We start from the raw sequence: 20,062 nt of genomic DNA on the forward strand, positions 1-20,062 counted from the left end.
GAAATATTGAGATCTGGATTTGAAATCTGGCTGTCACCTGTAATTGATATTTTATTTAACCTCTTTAATCCTCAGTTTTCTCATTTTTAGATGAAAATAAAAGTATTATCTAACAGCATTGTTTACAGGATTAAATCAGATAATGTATGTAGAGTTTAAACTGTATATAAATCATTAAATGTTTGATATTATTATTACCCATTCCATCTCTTTGGTAATTGTCGTCTGTTTTGTTTTCTGAAGTGAAATGAAAAGTCTTTGAAGTTAAAAGGAAGTCTCTATGCTGTCATTATATCTGTATACTATTCTCCACTTATAACTTGGTGCTCAAAATAGGAACTTCATAAAGTTTATTGTTGATTCTATAAATATTTATAGAACAGCATAAAAATGAGTTTGTATCTAGAATCTTAAATTCCATGTGGCATTTCTAGAAATGCATCACCAAACATTTAGAAATATTAATCTATTCAAGAAAAAAATTAAGAAACTACCATGATGAAAATCAATTCAGTGAACTTCTAGTTTCAGTCTTGATGGAATAACAGAGATCAGACTTATCCTTCCATAGCAAACTACCATAAAAAAAAATTGCTTCATATATTTTATATATTTTCAGGCATTAGATAATAGCACAGCGCTGTGATCCTCGACAGAAAAAAAAAATACGAGTTTTCTGCTGGTGGGGTATTTTCTAAACATAGGGAAGTTGAAACCAAATGAAGAGTATACACTAGATAAATAGATTTTCTAGATCATAGAAATTTTAATTTGGTATTTAAGGGGATAAGTTTTATACAAGATGGTTTCTAAGACACCTCTCATGTTTTCTCTTCATTCCAAATTCAAGACATAATCTAGCCTGTCCTACATGATACAGGGTGCTTGTTATGAACAATTACTACCAATTTGTACTGCAATGCAAATATGTTTTACTTTCACAATCTCTTTGCCACTGCAAATGACTAAACTGTTGTGCTCTCCTGGTTTGATTTTATTCTGTCTTTTTTATGGCCGTCTATTTTGATCTCCTTTTATTTTACTGAAACTTTTAATCACTGTTAGTGGGTCTCCTTCTCTATCCACTAACTGGCTCCCCCATCTATAACTCCTTTCCGTTTGCTATCCTTTGTTTGGACCTTTGTTCTTTCCCTTAATCTAGAATAAAACCACAGGGACTCCCAGAAAAGGATAGAAAGAAAGAAAAACAGATAATCAAATTCTAAGAATAAGATTAAGTCAAATATTAATATGTTTGGTACCTGAGAAAAAGTAGCTTCCAGTATCTTTCTTGAATGGACTTTATGAAAGTTATTTTCATCTGGTAAGCATGCTATGTTTCTTATTTCTAGATTCTCTGCAATTTGGATCTACTGAGGTTACCAGATACCAGATGGATGGACTTGTAGGGAAGACTTTCCCTGTACACACATTTTAAAAATATGTTTATTTGATACATGCCCAGAGGGATGGAAGACAAAATCTGTAAATGGACCTTTAAAAAATTAGTCTATAAATATGTAATGACTATATTTGGAAGGGAAACAACTAGAATTAGTACTCAATAAAAGCTTAAGGAACACACTAATGGCTCCTTGTTTTTTACTGAATAAAATCTATAATCTTTAGCATGGCATTCAGAATGTTCTGTACCTGATTCTAACCTAAGTTTTTAAAAGGCTTCACATTGCTTCCCCATATAACTATATGTTATAGAGAAAAGCAAGAACACACACTATAATTTATTTGTGTATTATTCTCAACAGCAGTTCTCAACTACCTATTATGATTTCTTAAGCCACTCAATGGCCAGGAGTTAATTGTTTCCTCTTTTGCCCATCTTTGCTACTAGAATTCTCTACCCTTATCCTGTAGGAGTCAGTTCAAATGCTGCATCTGTGTGGTAAGTGGAAAGAACAAACGACAGGGACTTAGGCACTCTTGTCCCATTTTCATGACTGACTAGTTCTCAATCTGGCCTTGGGCATATCACTTCTCAAGGACTCAGTTTTTGGTGATCTCTAAATTGCCTCTGAAACATTCTACAAGTGATTGTAGAAGTAACTGTCCCAGACCAATTCTGCACTACAAGTAATACTTCCTTTTTGTTTTTACCATTTATAGCATTATAGTTTATAGCATTCAGTTGGCACCCACATTGCTTGGTCTTCAGGAAAACTGTGCCCTAACCATCTCTAATCATAGAAAATGAGCTCCTTTATGCCATATTCACACAACATCTTAGAGTCTCAATAAATACATGACAACCAAATTTATACCCCACATGCAACAATGTACACACTACAAATCTGAATGTTCCCTTGAAAATCAAAATGGCCTTCTTTAAGGAGAGGATTTATAACACACTTGATTATCCCTTACTGACATAGGATTGGAACTTGTATGAGTTATATTTCATACATAATGTAAAATGGAGAGCTTCCCACAGCAATAGTAAACTGATAAGATTTTTGTTAAAGATAATAGCCTACTGTATATATAAACTATTCTAGGAAAACAAATTTATGTTATGATTTTAAAAGCCCCAAAGTTGTTTGTTTTTTTAAAAACTCACAACTGTCAATTTTTAGAAATATACAGACATACAGAGAATTATACATCGCCATGGGTAGAGATTTGGGGGATAGGTTTTTACTTTAAAAGATAATTTTTACTTTTAATACTATATACATATTTTTAATAAGTATATATCGTAAAAGCATAAAGAGATGTTCATTACTAAGATGACTTTTTGAGCAAAGTAGAAGATGCAAGTCAAGATGAGGAAATGAACTACAGTGACAATTACTGAATCCAACAATTAGGGAAACTAAGTGTATCGGTGTGGAACACAATTGTTTTTATTTTTTAAAAAAGTATTAAGAATTGAAATAATGTTATCAAGGTTTCCCTCCTATCCACTCTACTAAAGTTTACTCTATGAAGTAAACTTTATGAAAATATATAGGAAATATACATTTTATATAAAAATAAATATAAAATTCTCCTTATTTTTAAAAATAAGACCCCCAAATATATCATATATACTTTTGATACAATTTTACTTATACATAAAATAAATAATATGAAAATAAAAATTATTTTAATTCTACAACCATTACATCTGAAACAGCTTTCCTTATCCCTTTATAATCAATTCAATAAATTAAGGAGGTCTCCTTTATTCGTTGAAATTGGCTTTGATGATATAATTATGTCATGACATGCTAAATGAATTAGTGAAATAGGAAGCTAAATAAGACTGGTAGCTTTTCTCTTATTTTTTTATTATACAAATTTTCACCAACAGAGTTAAAGAATTGTACAGTGAACATTCTTATATTCAATACTTACATTCAGTAATGGTTAATATTTTGCCAGTTTCTTTTCTCTCCCTCTCTCTTTCCACACAAACATACACACACACACATCTGTGCATTATACACTTTTTTCTGGCTAAACCCTTTGAAAATAAGTTGTAGACATCCTGACACTTCACTCCTAAACACTTAAGCATGCTTCTCCTGATAATAAGGACATTCTTCTACATATAACCATTGTTATTACACCTAAGAAAATTAATAATAATTTCAAAATCACATGTAGCATCCAGGCAATACTTTGCTTTGTCACTCTGGCTGGAATGTAGTGGTGTGATCACAGCTCATTGCAACCTTGAATGCCTGGGCTCAAGTGATCCTCCTGCCTTACCTTCCTGAGTAACTGAGATTACAGCCATGTGTCACTACCCCTGGCTAAGTTTTTTATTTTTTGTAGAGATGGGGGTCTCACTATGTTGCCTGGGCTGGTCTTTAACTCCTGGCCTCAAGTGATCCTCCTGCCTTAGCCTCCCAAAGTGCTGGGATTAAAGGTGTGAGCCACTGAGCCCAGCATTGCCTCTAAATCTTAAATCACAAAATAACTCACCAGCCTGGGACACAGGCTATAGTACATAGCAAAGAAAAGAAAAATTTTTCCAAACTCAATGATGGTCTTCCAAAATATATGCACGACTGCTAATAAAATTTTGTCAATGGTATTTTCTTTATGTAATCAATTCAAAATGTATTTTACTAGATCATAAGCTCACCAAAGGCAGAACTGTTTTATTCATCTTTGTAGTCCTCACTGTGCATTATAGACAGGGGTACACAATAACTGTTGAACACAATAACTGTACACAATAACTGTCGCTGTGTTTCCTATGGCTCTGTTTCCTCAAATCCTTCGAGTTGTTAGAAGGAGTCTAAGTAGAAGACAGCCACATCATCAGTAGGCCCTAAAACCTTTAATCCCATTGCTGTTAACTGCTATGATGTGAGGAAACAAAACTAAGCATTAAATTATGTGCTTCCTTCTTCTGTAGCAAACATATTGACAGCTGCTGATCAGGCATCATAGAGGAAGAAACTGAGTAGAAGCGGTAGTCAAGAAAAATATTTTTTCTTTTCTGTTCATTTCCTTTTCTCCTCTCCTTTTTCCCCCCTCCTTTTCTATCCCCTTCCCCACCCCATTTCTCTTTTTCTTTCCTCTGTAAAAGTTGGTATCTGATAGAATTAGTTGTGGCATTTGTTTGAAGTCACTTAGGAACAAAAAGTTCCCATCAACTTTGTGATTTTATTTTTTCTAAAAAAATTTTATGCTAGGTTATATACTTTAGGTTTATTCTGGGCTATAGACTAGGTTTTTTTTTTTTTTTTTTTTTTTTTTTGAGACAGAGTCTCACTTTGTTGCCCGGGCTAGAGTGAGTGCTGTGGCGTCAACCTAGTTCACAGCAACCTCAAACTCCTGGGCTTAAGTGATCCTACTGCCTCAGCCTCCCGAGTAGCTGGGACTACAGGCATGCGCCACCATGCCCAGCTAATTTTTTTCTATATATATTTTTAGTTGGCCAGATAATTTCTCTCTCTTTTTTTTTTTTTTTAGTAGAGACGGGGTCTCGCTCAGGCTGGTCTCGAACTCCTGACCTCGAGCGATCCACCCGCCTCGGCCTCCCAGAGGGCTAGGATTACAGGCGTGAGCCACCATGCCCGGCCTAGACTAGGTTTTATATACTAGGAAGAATGTTGTAGATGTTATATGTTTGAGCTGCTCAAAGCAGCTGATGAAATTAGATAAAATTTTCATTATAAAATAGGCTTGGATAAAAACCACAGTTGTTAGAATACAAGATCAGCCTATGTACCAGGCAAAGAGTCATAATGGCAAGCTGTATGTTTTTCTAATTGGTATAAAATGTCAAGTATGCTAGCAGAGGGGTCAGTGCATAGTCTTTCATCTTTATTCATAAGCTAGAAGCAGAAGGAACATTAATAAACAGCAGGTATAGCAGATGGCACTCCAAATAGTCATAGGGGATTGACATAGGTAGAAAAAAATGTGAGTCAGGTTGAAAATTATAAAAATCAGCCTATTTAGGAAAGAGCAGTTTAGAAAATGATTATTTAGGTAAGAATTTATACATAGGGAAGCAACAAACTGATGTTTAAAATGCCAAATCCAATGGAAATAGTTTGCATTAACACAAGAAAGTAAAACTAAGGCTAATGCCATTAACTATAGATATCAAAACCATTTTATGGGTACTAACAAGTAATAGATTTACAATTGAGTTGCCTGGGTGAATGGATATACGAATGGCTATGACAGAAAATAGTATACTCCTTGGGTTCTTTCCCAACCTAGCCCAAAGGCAGCAGCACAGCAGAACCTGCCAGGAATTCTCAGACGAGGAGCCCAGTGGCACTCTGCCCGGACAGAAGACAACAAATCCCCCCACTACAGTTACAGCAGTGGCCCAAAGGCTCCACAGGAAAGCAGCAGAATCTCTTATTTCTCCTGCTCTCTATTCCCAGAGCTATGGGTTATCTCTGAGGTATTTGAGATTATTTTATTTACCGCCACCTTGTTCTAGTAAGTGTTTCAGGCGGCTATAAAACAATGTAGCATAGAAATGGAGTAAAAGAAAGAAAAAAAATAAGATAGGATAGGCACATAAATTGAAAATAAAAAATAAAAGAACACATATGTATTCACACACACACACACACAAATTCACACCTAAAGGTGGGCCCCAAATTTGGCTCTCAGCTTTGGTAGAAAAGGATAACAGATCACATAAGGGTTTGATGTGGAGAATTTGGCTGAACTTTGTTGTCTGTTCCTGGGAGGTAACTAACTTATAAATCCTCGGAATTTCCTGAGAGATTGGAGTGTCTTTGCTATTTATGGTGGGCCATTAGACCACACCTGATAGTTTATACTAATGAGATGACTCAGGATGGGAAGAGCCTATGCCATAAAGACCAACCTTGTGATTAGTGAGCCACATATCAGTCTGACCTCCTGGGAAGTGAGGGGAGCCAAAGATTGAGTTTAATCATGTGACCAATGATTTAGTCAATCATCCCTATTCAGTGAAGCCTCAGTAAAACTCTAGACACTAAAGCTCCAGTAAACTTTCCTGGTTGGCATTACTCTGGGTATTGTTTACACACTGAGTGCCAGGAAGGCAATGCATTCCTAGGGACGATGGAAGTCTTGCATTTGGGAATCTCCCAGATCTCACCCTATGTGTCTCTCTGTTTGACTTGTTCTGATTTGTATCCTATTGGTATGATAACACTGTAATCATAAGTATAGTGCTTTCCTGAGTTCTGAGTCATTATAGCAAATTACTGAACCTGGGGGAGCAGTGGGAACCTCTGAATTTGTAAACAGATAGTCAGAAGTGAAGGTAGCCTGGGGAACCCCCAGCTTGTGGCTGGTGTTTGAAGTAAGGACAGTCTTGTGGAGGACTATGTCTGTAAACCATGAAGTCTGGCCTAACTCTGGATAGTTGGTGTCAGAGTCACTGTGGGTACATAAGTACACTATGTGATATAATGGACACTATACTTAGATAAACCAAACAACATAGGGATGTTTCTCATACAGATCCTCGGAACAAGCTCTCATCCCAAAGCACATCTCCCAACTGAGTGGAAACCGTACAGAGGGTGGGTAAGGGTTGTCATGATGCAGTACAGATGTTTGTTCTCTACCGACTGGACGCTGACAGTTTAAGACTATTTAGAAACATTGTGATCTTCCTCAAACAATCTTCCCTGAACACAGTTTTTTAAAGTATTCGTTGGTTTTAATCTTAAATTTGCCCTTTTCCATGTCTAAGTTCTCACATGGATATAGAATCATGGGGCTCAGAAGACAGGAGACACTCAGGGTTGATACGCTTCTATAAAAACTGCATAGTTCTCGATGGGGTCCAGGACATGCTACTCGCAAATATGGCACTTTGGCCAAAACAGCAGAAACAGAAAATTCACTCTTATGTCCCCCCTGCCCTTGTCCTCTGAAGCAGATCATAAAACCTTCATTCAAGAGGTGCCCTCCCAATACCCAGAGGAAACAAACACCCTTATCTCTGAAGACACAGGGATACAGTTTTTAACATGGATTAAATTTTAAGTAAGGTGTTACCAGGTGCCTGGCCCCGATCGGGTGAGAGGGTGTCAGAAAATAGTCCAAAGAACACCTGGCAATGACTGACATAATTTGCTGGCATGTACTCCAAAGACAAATTTTTGGCAAAATGTCTATGAACATAACTAAATATAGCAATTTATTGATACAATTGTCATTGGTAAGTCAGTTAAAAGATGAAGAATGAATACCAAACAATAATAACAGGTTTTAGAATTTATTTATGACAACTAGTTGAAAGGATCAATTGTCTGTTTAAGCTATACTTAATTCAGTAGACAAATACATATGTATGTATATGTATCTTTTTGAACTCCATGAAAGGAGGAGGAAAGGCATCTACCTTAACCAAAAGTAGCACTTAATCACTAACATACTAATTAAAATAAAGCAGGGGGAGGAGGAATTCCATTTCTGCTTAGGATAAAGATAGACACAAGAGAACATCTTTACAAAGAGAAAAAGCTGGATAATCCAAAAAAAAAAAATCATAACTTATTTTGAGTCTAAGGAGCTGAAGTCACAAGGCAACCAGAAAAGCTGAATTCCAAAAGGGTTAAGGCTCTCTGAGGAAAGACAGGGACACATGAACTATTTCTTTCACCTTTGGCAGAGCATGGGAGGAAAAGGCAAAAGTAGGAAGAAAATAACCAAAATTTAAAAGAATTCTTAAAGGCTAAATCCCTGGGAGTCCTAGACACAAAGAGTCTATCTCTTCCACAGGTTTCTTCCAAGTTCTTAGAAGAAAGACTGGGGCTAGGGCAAAGAGATACCAACAAGATTTGATGGTGAACAGGCACAAAACCCAGCTTATTTCTTGGGACCATTCTTTAGCATACAAATCAAAAGGTATAAGGTGCTGAGGGGAAGGACCCAAATCCTGCACTGATACAAAGGTGAGGTCAGCTACTGCTGGGGTAGAGGGCAGGAATGCTGAGAAATAATATAACATTATTCCTGAGTTCTTCCTCCAGAAGGTACCTGAGTGTGCACTAGTGTTGTGGGGTATAATATAAAGGCTGATGTAAAGACAGGCCTGAGAGAGCCTAACTTGTAGTTTGTCAACCAAGTTCTGCAACATGCTTTTCTTAAAACATTCAAAAAAGTTATAGGCATGTAGTTGGTGTTAAAATATTTAAATATTAAATTAAATTAAATATTTAAGATACTTGAAAGGTATGAAAATGAAGGTCTGCTCCTTTAAAAGATGGGGTAGGTGTGGCTACAACCTAATGGACAGATGGCTGGAAAAGGAGGCAGATGGGACTTATAGCATCACCCCTTGGTTACTGTGCTCCCCTTGTATGTCTAGGGACTAGTAAGAATCCAGAGTGCATTTACTTTCTGCTTAAGTGCTGAGATTATAAAAGAGCCTCCCAAGATAAGGGATAAAAACATGAGCCTTCAGGAATCTCAGAGGAGAAAAATTCTTGAGGAGTAATCAGTTCTGAAACATTAGAATTTAGGATTTTCTTAAGTTTTCAGCCATCAGTAAAAGTTTAGGGTAGAAAATGAAATAGTGGATGGTCAACAAAATTGGAACTTATAAGGAAAGTAATAAAAATTAAAATTTTCATTATTCAGATGCAGAAAAAGGTCTGTCCTGCTGATACAAATGAATCACAAAGTACTAGCTTTCTTTTGAAGTGACTTATTTACAATATCAGAACCCAGAATGCGTGCCAAATGGCAAAGGCCCTAATACATATGGAATGCTGGTGAGCTTTTTCTCTTTAAGAGTGTGAACATTCAGAGCTTGTTAATACAAGCACTGGAGACACTGGACTGGCATTCCTTTGAGGAACTGACATAAAGGCACGGAAGAGTGGTACACATCATCTATCACTGGTGATAAAAAGGAGGACCAAAGATGTTTCTTTGCTATTCATTTCCCATTTTCCAACCCCCCACCACAAAAATGAGTGAATGAATTTAAAATAACATAGGAGAGAAAGCTTTTTTGTTTGTTTTTTGGTGAAAACAGTTGACTTGGATACTCCAATCGGCTAAAACAAATGCCATATATTCAGCAAAACTTTCACAAAGGTTAACTAAGAGTTTACTGGGCATTGCAATCTATGACTTCTTTTTGGTCATAATCTTGAATTCAGAATAGGTTTAAATCTTCCTACCCACTGAGAAAGGAGTTTCCAATAAATTAACCAATCAATATAACTTTTGAGTGTCTACTTTCCAAAACATTGTAACTGATACCTAAAGTTAATCCTCCACAAATGGCAATTTTTCCTAAATCATTTCAGTCAACCATTTGAATTACTCTAAATATCTTTGTCTTCCAAAAGCATTTTCAAAGCTTTCTTTGCACCATTCTAGAGACTCACCTCAGATATCACCTTCTCCAAAAACCACCATCTATCACACCCTTTATTCTATCTGATGTAACATTTGATATAAAGAAATTAAAGTATAAAAAGGTCAGCAAATTTCCACTAATTTAAGGATCAAGGGACAAGTTTGGTTAGCAAAGTAAAATGAAAACACGAATAAATTTTATATACAGATATTGATGTATAGCTTTGATCACTTTCAAAATGGAATCTGTCTGCAACTTACTTAAATATTTTAGAAGTCCTCTGACCAGGAGTCAGGCAAAAAGCTACTCCCCCCAACCAAAGAATTCCCTTTTAAGTGTCAAAAAGTGCTGGATAGCACTGGGAAAGACTGTTCTTTTTGCCAGGATCTGATTACTGGAACATTTGAATTTATGCTAGCAATGTACTCATACAAGATACTTAAACAAAAATATACTTCTGCATGTAGAAGACAGGAATAACTGTGCTAAAGTAAGGATTATCAATGGTACCTCATGGTGTCTTTAAAAAAAATCAATAAAATCCACTTTTCTCAGCATTTTATGAGAGGTGATGGAAGTTAACTTTGTGATAATATTAAGGGTCTTAATAAATAAATGAGGAAAGACCACCCATGTCAATGACTGAAAAAGAAGTAAAACAAAAAAGTCAGAGAAATTTCTTAACAGGATGATGATACCCTCCCCCAAATCCATGAGATTTGATCTGACTAATATCTCACCTTCTTGAAAGACATCAGTACCTCCCACCATTTCTGAAACTGCAATGATAAAGGCAACAACCATCTGTTTGCTACACAGGATAGAAAGAGTATTTTTCTGCTACTTTGAGCTTCACTGAGATAGTTTTGAAGAGTATGGGAGAGACAGAACATCTAAAAAGATGAACTGGGAGAGAAAAAAAAATTACATGAATTTAAACCTTTACATGGACAATGAGAAAAATGGTAGAAGTACAGAATAAAAAAAATATAAGAGTTAAACACAGGAGAAACTAGAAAAGCCATATTCCTATTTGTATTAAATTAAAGATATAAGGGAATTTAGCTTAGGCAAGAAGAGAAGGACTTTAGAAAATTCAGTAGGTGGCTATGGGAGATTGCAAAATACCCATTTTTTTGACTAAAAAAGAAAGAAGGCTATCAGCATGGCATGGCTCAGCATAGTATTATCTGCCTTAGGAAATATTTTCTATAAACTCAAGGTCAAGTATAGTCCTATGTTTCTCTAAAGATAGAGGAAACTCTGGAAACACACTATCTTAAGTTTAAAAAATATATATAAGCAGCTTAGACCCAAGGGAATAAGAAATTCCCATCTACTACTGACATAAGATAATAAGAAATCAGACTTTCTTAAAAATATTCTTAACAATGAAAACAGAATATTATTTATTTACATGTGTATTTAGATACTGTTCATCCATTTTTATTAATTTTAACAAATGTCAATTTAGAAAAAATCACATTTGCTTAGGAAGGAAAATCAAACTTGATAAAGGATCCTGGTACAATTAGAAAGAGATTGCTTGGGGTTGGAAAACAGGAGTTTGAGTTGCTTCCCGTCCTATTTAATACAGTATATAACCATGGTTGTGTGCATGTTTCCTAATATCTTTGACCTTGTTTTTCCATCTAAAGAGTGGTAATAATATTTTCTTCCTGATTTCTTCTTTATATCCAGTGTATATTTAAAAAAGTCATGTAAATTTTAATTTCTTGTTGAAGATGCTCAAAGTGGTAAATCTTAGGATTCAGGTTAGTATTGTTTCAGACATTAATCAATTTGAAGATGAAAATCACTCAATGGTCATTCTCGCTAACTTGACCTTTTTTGCACTGTTAATAATAATACTACATTCAATGGGAAAGATAATCTTATATTTGGGAAACAGTTACTTTAGATGTAGCAATAGAACTTGTAATACAAAAGATAGGAATTATGCAAGAAAGGTATAAATGTAAATTGACTTTTTTACTTTGAGGTGATTGATATATAATAATTTGATCCTTTACTAAAAGTCTCAAAAGTGGCAGGAGGAAGAAAAATCATCTCAGTGGGAGATATGTAATTTCATTTTGTTGTTGCTTTATTGTGGGGAGAGGTGAGATATATGAAGTATCATTAAAAACACAAAACACTGTTTCTCTCCAGAGAACCAAATTGCTATATAGGTTAAAATTGTCATAAAATATTTATAGTTGTCATGAATGATGTCTCAAGCTGACATTTGTAATAGTGATTAACAAATACCTTCCATACGGTTACATATTTCCCCTTTCCCCAATTTAGTTAAGTTACATCTTGCTCCTGTAGTTGAAATACTCACATGAGTATTTTTTAAACTGAAGTGCAAAGTGTAATACAGTGATTAAAGATATCTACTTCAGCTATTTTATATCTCTTTTTAAATCAGAGAAATCTGACTACATGGCTGTATAGAAATACCAAGCCAATACTTCAGGATTAAACTTAATACTAATATTAATATACTAATATTAATATTAATGAGTACTAATATTAATATTAATATTTATAAGCAAGGTTCAGAGAAGATACAAAAGTGAATTCAGCAGTTCTAACCCTTAAGAGGCATCTAATCCAGGAAGGAAGACAGATTTTTAAAAAAACTAACTATAATTGAAAAGCCAAATAAAATAGTATGTTAATGTTAATAGAAGAGGTTATTGATTTTGACAGTTGGCATCTGGGAAACATTTTGGGAAACTGTGGCATTTCAGCAATGCCTTGAGGGATATATATTTATATAGGTGGGGGTTGGCATTCCTGGTTGATGAAGCAGAGTCCTGAAAGTACCTAACATAACTGAGTACATGTGATGTTTACACTACAGTGTAAACTCCACAAGGACGGGGACCATTGCCTGCTTCATTTACTGCTATATCAATAACATTTAGAATGATGTCTGGTGCAAGATAAATGTATGTTGAATAAATGAATGAATTGGACTCTAGGCAATTGAAAGAAAAAGGGGGGAAAACCACTGGAAATATGGTTTGAGCCTAGAAAAGCTTAAAAATATGAAGATGATAAAGAACACAGCAGGTTTCTGGAGAATAAAGCGTGATCTGCTATTTATTTTTTAATATTAAAATTCTAGAGGCAGGCTGGGCGCGGTGGCTCACGCCTATAATCCTAGCACTCTGGGAGGCCGAGGTGGGTGGATCGCTCGAGGTCAGGAGTTTGAGACCAGCCTGAGCAAGAGTGAGACCTCGTCTCTACTAAAAATAGAAAGAAATTATCTGGCCAACTAAAAATATATATAGAAAAAAATTAGCTGGGCATGGTGGCGCATGCCTGTAGTCCCAGCTACTGGGGAGGCTGAGGCAGTAGGATCACTTAAGCCCAGGAGTTTGAGGTTGCTGTGAGCTAGGCTGACGCCATGGCACTCACTCTAGCCCGGGCAACAAAGCGAGACTCTGTTTCAAAAAAAAAAAAAAAATTCTAGAGGCAATGTCAATTGACTGAGGAGGTGAGTCTATAGACACAGTAAATATAAAAGATACTAGGACTGCAAAGATGTGGGATGGATGTGGGACTAGTGGAACTGACAGAACTTGACAAATGACTTAGGTATGAGGGTGAGAAAAAGGAATGGATTTAAGATGAATTCAGTGATTTTCAAATTAAGTGACCAGGAGAATGGTGGTATCATTATGTGATATAAGGAGAATAGGCAAATATCACAGCAAGTTTTGGTAGAAGAAAAAATAAGTTCAGTTTTTAGGCATATTAAACTTAAGATGCTTACTGGAAATCCATATGGAAAAGTTTAATATGAGGAAATTTAGATCTGGAGTTCAGAAGTGAGCCAGGATGAAAGCTGTGAATGAACTCAATGAATGAATATTTACTCTGACAGCCTTTCCTGCAGCAGCACCAGAATTTAAGCCATCAGCACAGTAGTGGTAGTTATGGAAGTGCATGCCCTGGATGAAAGACAAGATCTTGGGAAACATACATACACATATTCAAGAGAAAAGAGGGAAAAGAACCATTGGAAGCGATTAAGGTAGACTGATGAGAATAAGAGAAAAATGAACAAAGGTCAAGGGAAAATTTTTAAAGAAGGAAGCTAAAAGGAAGAAGGTATACAAGCTATTCAAAACCTTAAGAACCTTTCCTAATTCTGTACTTCCCTTCAGAATATGGATGAAAAAATTCATGTAAGTGTCATACAGGAATCAAGCTCTTCAAAAAGAAAACTGAGAACACATACAATCTCACAAATGTCAAGAAACCAGTGAGGTTGTGAAGAAAGTGGAAAGTGTTTTTCTTTTTTTCTTTAAATGAAGTTTAGGGGAAAATAGCAACATGAATTTAGGAGTATAGTGAGGGCTATAAAAGGATGTTTTAATATAAGACATAGCTCCTGCCCTCAAGTTACAAAGTCATTTTGAACTAAGAGCAAACCATACAAAAGTACTTAAACTAAATGCCATACGTAGAGTTCCACATGAGAGAATAAATATTAAGGAATGAAGCAAGTCATCATTAATGCAGATCAGGTGAGCAACTGCCACACTCACTAATACTTTCGTGTGAGAGTAATACTCTAGTGTGATACTTGAGTTGAGATTTTATTGAGCTGAACTCACTCAAAAATAGACTAGATTATAAGCCAATTACCATAAAGACTGATTGGTTTAAATTACATATTCCAGAAGCTAGACTGAAATTCTGATTTATAAAGAAGCACTGTTTGATAAAATATAATTAACAGAAAAAAATAAGCAAGCTGTGGTAGAGCGAGTGACTTCATAAGCCTCTGTGTATATGATTCTTTGAGGGTGAGTTCTTAGAGGGAGAGTAGGGGCCAAGGGCATAAACATCAACAGTTCCAACACATAATGACAAAGCACCTTTCAGAAATGGTATTCCAGTTTACATTCCTAAAAGCAGCTGAAAAAGCGCTTGTCTCTTAATATTCTTGCTGCCATTTAGTATTATTGTTTTCACATCTTCTTAACTTGACCCAAGAAAAAAAGTGTACTGTTACTTTTGTTTCATTTGACGATTTAGACATCTTTCTGGAAATGCCTGTTACTGATTTGTAGAGCTCTTTCTGTATAAAAAAAGGTAGAGCTTATAATTATTGCCAACCCCAAAGACGAATCACCCATATCAACCTCATGCTTCCATACTACATAGCATAAATTGTGATAAACTGGCTGATGGCAAATTCAACTTGTCTTCCTGCTGCTTGGTAAGTCTTTTTTTGCTTTTTCTTCATCCTCTAGCCATAATTCCCAACAGCAGGCTATTGTAAACCACCTCCGCTTTCCCTAAACTTTAATCCAAGCCTGAATCCCCTCCCTACACAGACCTGTCAGACTATAAACATCCAGGACAGAATGATTCCCAGAGCCTAGAATAATAGTACAAGGCCCATGGCAGGCCAAATAAAATTATTTATTTATTACTAGACTGGCATGGCATGGCATGGCTTAAAAAGGCATATATCAGGCACACTTGGTTTGAAACTTCAGCTCTGCTTCTCATTCACTATGTGGTCTAGGGCAAATTAATCTTTTTATGCCACAGTTTCCTCATCAACAGAATGGCATTTAATAGCTACATCAAAGGATGCTATGAAACAAGGGCCTACTGCAAGGCATGACACATGGCTGGGAGTCAGTAATTTTGTTAGCTTCTTTCCACATCTCCAAGTTGGTCTGTTCTTCCCTACGATTTGGCAGCTTTAAATGGATTTTCACACAGCTGCATTTACTATCTTGTCTTCATGTCACTTGAATGGACAACAAAGACACATTAAAGACACATTAATGGGTCTTTATCACTTAAAAGTCAAGTTTCTGGCACTGAAGATTTCCACAATTTTGCTCTACCTTGCCTCTTCAAATCTATCTCATACTTTTCCCTATATACAAATTTTCTACCTTAGTCAGAAGTACACTTACTCAACTTTCCTGAATACATCTTGACTGTTTAGATTCATATGCATTTTTCCTCCCTTCTCGACAACTATCTACCCAAATCCTTCTCATTATTAAGACACATGTTATTTTTATCAACTAATATTTATCGAGTGTTTGCTGTTTGCCAGATACTATTGTAAGTGTATTATGTGCATTATCTCACTTAATCTTCATAAGCCCTATAAAATATACTATGATTATCTCTAAATTACTGAGATAAGAATACATAATTGTCTTTCTTTTCTAACTAAACTGTACACTCTTCTATGATATGAGCTCTGCTTTTACTTCTTTGTATAATCATCTAGTTAAGCAGGAATTCAATGAGCATGTATGGATTAATTATATTTTCATTCCTGTTGTGTTTCTTTAAGCGTCCATAATCTCACTTAATCTGTCACTTTGTCAGACTGCAAAGTAAAAAAGGTCATCTAAATTTTATAGATGTAGATTGTTTTAGGGACCTGAGTCTATCTGAAGACATACAGTAAAGATTTTGCATGCTGAGGAATAGCAATGGCTGAAGTAACAGGGTTTGAGTTCTTATAAAGAAGTCCTTAGGGCTACTAGGATCATGACACCTTGATTATTCTTGATTGAGGCCACTGAGAGAAAGATAAGAAAACTCATGGAAATAAAAAATTATAAAATATAAGCAAACAAAATTCATAAAATATGACACAAAATTCACCCTTGTTTTGCAGATTTCAAAAGACACTGCTATATGGAAAGAAGAGAAACAGGAAGTCCTGTTTCTTCGCTGGAATTGTTATACAGAAAGAGCATAATTTTTTTAACATATAAATCAACATCCAGCATCATCATCTTCCCTTACTGGGAGAAATAACCATTTGGGATGCCTACAAAATCAAATGTGCTTCAGGGGTTTTTCTTAAATTATATGATGATGGTACATAGAATTCAGTTCCCTCCTAGATCTCTTGAGGATGTAGCACAAATATTTAAACCATCTCTCTCATGATATATCTAGCCAAATCCAAAGATACAAAGAAAACTTATAAGAAACCATTAAAGGAAAAAAAGTCAATCTCAAGTAATATCACAAATAATGAGAAACTATACATTTTTAAACAATATTAATAAGGTAAAATTAATTTCTGATTAATGACAATGAAAATTTTCATATTTGTATGTGCTGTTATCTTTTTTAAAGACTAAAGATGCTGAGGTTTTCAAATTAGCCTGCTGATGGTTAAGGCTAAAAATGAGAAAGACTACTATGTTGATCAAACCATATGCTTAATTCATAAAGGAGAATAAAAGAAATGCTAGAGCATAGCACATTCCAGAGAAGAGGAGAAAAAAAGGTTAATCAATTCAACTCAATTTTAGCTGAGGGCATTTTTCCACGACTACTGAACCCTAGCATGTGTCAGGCAACTAAAATTATACTAAAACGTGTAAGCTCTGTTGTTATTTTAGAGATAATCCAGGAAGCAAAACAAAGCCAAAAATTATCTCTGCATTTTTAACACGAAATGCTAACTTTTCAGCCAAGGGTATATTTTTTTCTGTTTTAAGATTTTCATGTATTGTCTACTTTTTGGTGCATGTTTGAAAGTTTCCATAAGTGAAAAAAAAAAAAAGCCATAACGAAAACGATTTTTGTATGTATTTCCAACACGCTGTTTGCCCTTGAAAACAATTCTTACCAGTCTCTGTTTCTGAAGCTCTTCTCTAAGAATTCTGTCTTCTGGTAAAACATCACATAACAAAAAATAATTTTCTTGTTCTTCTGTTGAGAGATTAGAAAAATAAACGAGAAAAAACATACTTATCATTTTTAAAGATTTATTCCTTTTAAAGTGTGTGTGTGTGTGTGTCTGTGTGTGTGTGTGTATCTATTAGGGTTCCTTCTGGTATAGAATTGTTTTAGCTTTATTCAAGTTAGACAAAATAAACACAGCAATTTAATTTTATCTATCATGAAAGTGAGAAGCAAGATTTAAGACAGTAAGATTATTCCTGTGAATTTCTGGATTGTAAGGAAAAGATAGTAGCCAAGATGTACACTTACCAAATGGAGCTGTGGAATTGATTCTTATCACACTACAAAAATCTGTGATGGGTTGTTCAGTGAACCTTTTTTTCCAATATAAAATGTACCTTAGAACAATAAAGAAAAAAAAAAAAAAGAAAGAAAAGAGGGTGGTGAGAAGACACAACTTTCTTTCAAATGATAGAATTTTATAAGAACATTCAATTATCCCAAAGCAACAAATCAAATGTTAACTGAAAACTGCTAGAAAATTTGTGAATATAAAGGCAGTGGAGCATTGCAGAAATATGAAATAAATATTTAATAAAAGAAATTACCATGTAAAGGCATGAAAATGATTAAACTTTACCATCTCCAAGTTCAATAAAGCTATTTAGAAAAGTTAAAATAAATATTTTTATCTGATAATGAAGTTTTCTGAAATAACATCTACATTTATGTATCTTTTAAATGCAACAGTGATTAAATAGGCTATGACACATTCTCCAATAAAGAGATAGTAGTGATTATCTTACACACCAAAAGAACAGAGGTCAGAAGAATAATACAATGAAAAATCAGTTTAAATTCAATATCTATACAACAAGGTAGAAAAATTTCATGTGTCCACACTCTGTCTGAAACGAGGCAAATTCAGACTTTGGAAAAATAGCTGAACTTACAATTCCTGTATCTAATGAGCAGAGTTAGAGGCAGCACACTGGCTAAATTTTTTAAAAAAGCATAACATCCTGACCTGCATATCTGATGAAAGAGGGAGTAAGATGACAGAATTCAATGAGCTGTTCACCTTTCTATTTATCTAAGAAGCTTTGTATTGGCAATTGCAATCTCATTTATTAAATGGTACCAAGAAAAGAATGTGTTCTTCCTCATGGAAAGGAAATGGAAAGTTTGACTCTATAGGTGACAATTTATCAGGCTACACAACTGATGGATAAAATAAGTAACTTACACTAAAAAAATCACAAAGCCCTGTGAAAACTATGGGACTTGAAATAGATGAAGTGTATGGAAAGAATAGGAATTTAGACATTTTAAATTGCTTGATATAGCACCTGACAGTGTTTTGGACATAGCAGGACCACACTAAATGTTTTAAATATGGTAGAAGAACATTTGAAGATTCCTGTAAAGCTCTTTAAGTAGCCCTCAACTCTCAAAACTTTGTCTTCTTTTTATTTTTACCTCCTTTTTCCTTAACATTAATTCCCCAATCCCATGGTGCTCTATAGAAAGAACATTCATGTATTAGAAAAAAAAATCTGTGCTGGGAGAGGTCTGAGAGAAAGAGAGAACCATGACATAAGCTAACATAAAAAATAAAAATAAAGGGATGACAATACTGAGTGAATATAGAGTAGTAAGGAAAAGAAGTCAGTAAATAATATATAAAAATAGAACCACATATTTTAGTTCTTTCTTCTCATGTATAACCATATTGTCAACCTTGGTGGGTAAGTAAAAGAACCCTTTCCTTATAAAACAGTGCTTGATTTTATCCTAAGAGATCTGAAAATGACAATCTTAAGCTCCTATTCAGCCTCTAACCACAAATATGTAAATATGCACCATTACTCTATAGCTAACACACAGGTTTTCATATTAGAAGTCTCAGAAGCAGAAGGCAAGTGCATATTGGATCCATCACAGCAGACAAAAAGAGAAAAAGTACCTACAAAAGGCTGAAACATTATTTCCTTGGCCATCCTGGGCCAGTTTCAGCACCTTGCACTCCTCAGTATCCTACACAGCTACTCTTATTCTCCACTTTTCCATTCTCTACTTGTTGCTTTTTTCTCTCCTGGGGAGAGAAGAAAAAGGGAGAAAGAGAAGGCTTAAGAAAATAACAAATGACATTTCCAGTCCTTTTCTTATTCTCCCATCAGTACATCTTCTATTACAAAGGGGTGACAGGGATGAAAAAACATAAAACCTGTATTAGAGATGTCAAGAATAGAGGCAGATTGTTCTTCTAAATGGAAATATACAAACATCTGTTTTCATGACTAATCAAACTCATATATGGCAGAATCAGATAACTATTAATATTTGAGGAGGGCAACTGAGGTTCTGCTAGACAGAATCTCCCCCATGATTTTAATTCAACTGATGTTAGCAATTGCTTCTCTTGTGCTTATCACCTTGAAACTCTGATACAAAATAAGTATATGATGTGCTTCTTCTCTTCAAAGATCAAGGAGATAGTACCCAAACATGGAAGGCCTTGGAGACTGAGATTCATTAATATTGGAATCAGGTGATTGT

At 35.0% G+C, this 20,062-nt stretch overlaps 1 protein-coding gene across 5 annotated transcripts in view; it reads right to left on the minus strand.

Moving 5' to 3' along the window:
* Nucleotides 1–20,062, minus strand: part of ZNF277 (zinc finger protein 277) — a 94,846-nt gene that overhangs the window by 20,645 nt on the left and 54,139 nt on the right. For all 5 annotated transcript variants that reach the window (XM_045565116.1, XM_045565118.1, XM_045565117.1 and 2 more), the window contains 2 exons: nt 17,813–17,901; nt 17,448–17,530 (listed from right to left, as the gene is read on the minus strand). In XM_045565116.1, coding sequence (XP_045421072.1) covers nt 17,448–17,530; nt 17,813–17,901 — 172 coding nt within the window. The remainder of the gene's footprint in view (nt 1–17,447; nt 17,531–17,812; nt 17,902–20,062) is intronic.

This window comes from Lemur catta, chromosome 11, assembly GCF_020740605.2.
Source record: "Lemur catta isolate mLemCat1 chromosome 11, mLemCat1.pri, whole genome shotgun sequence".
In the NCBI taxonomy this organism is placed as follows: Eukaryota; Metazoa; Chordata; class Mammalia; order Primates; family Lemuridae; genus Lemur; species Lemur catta.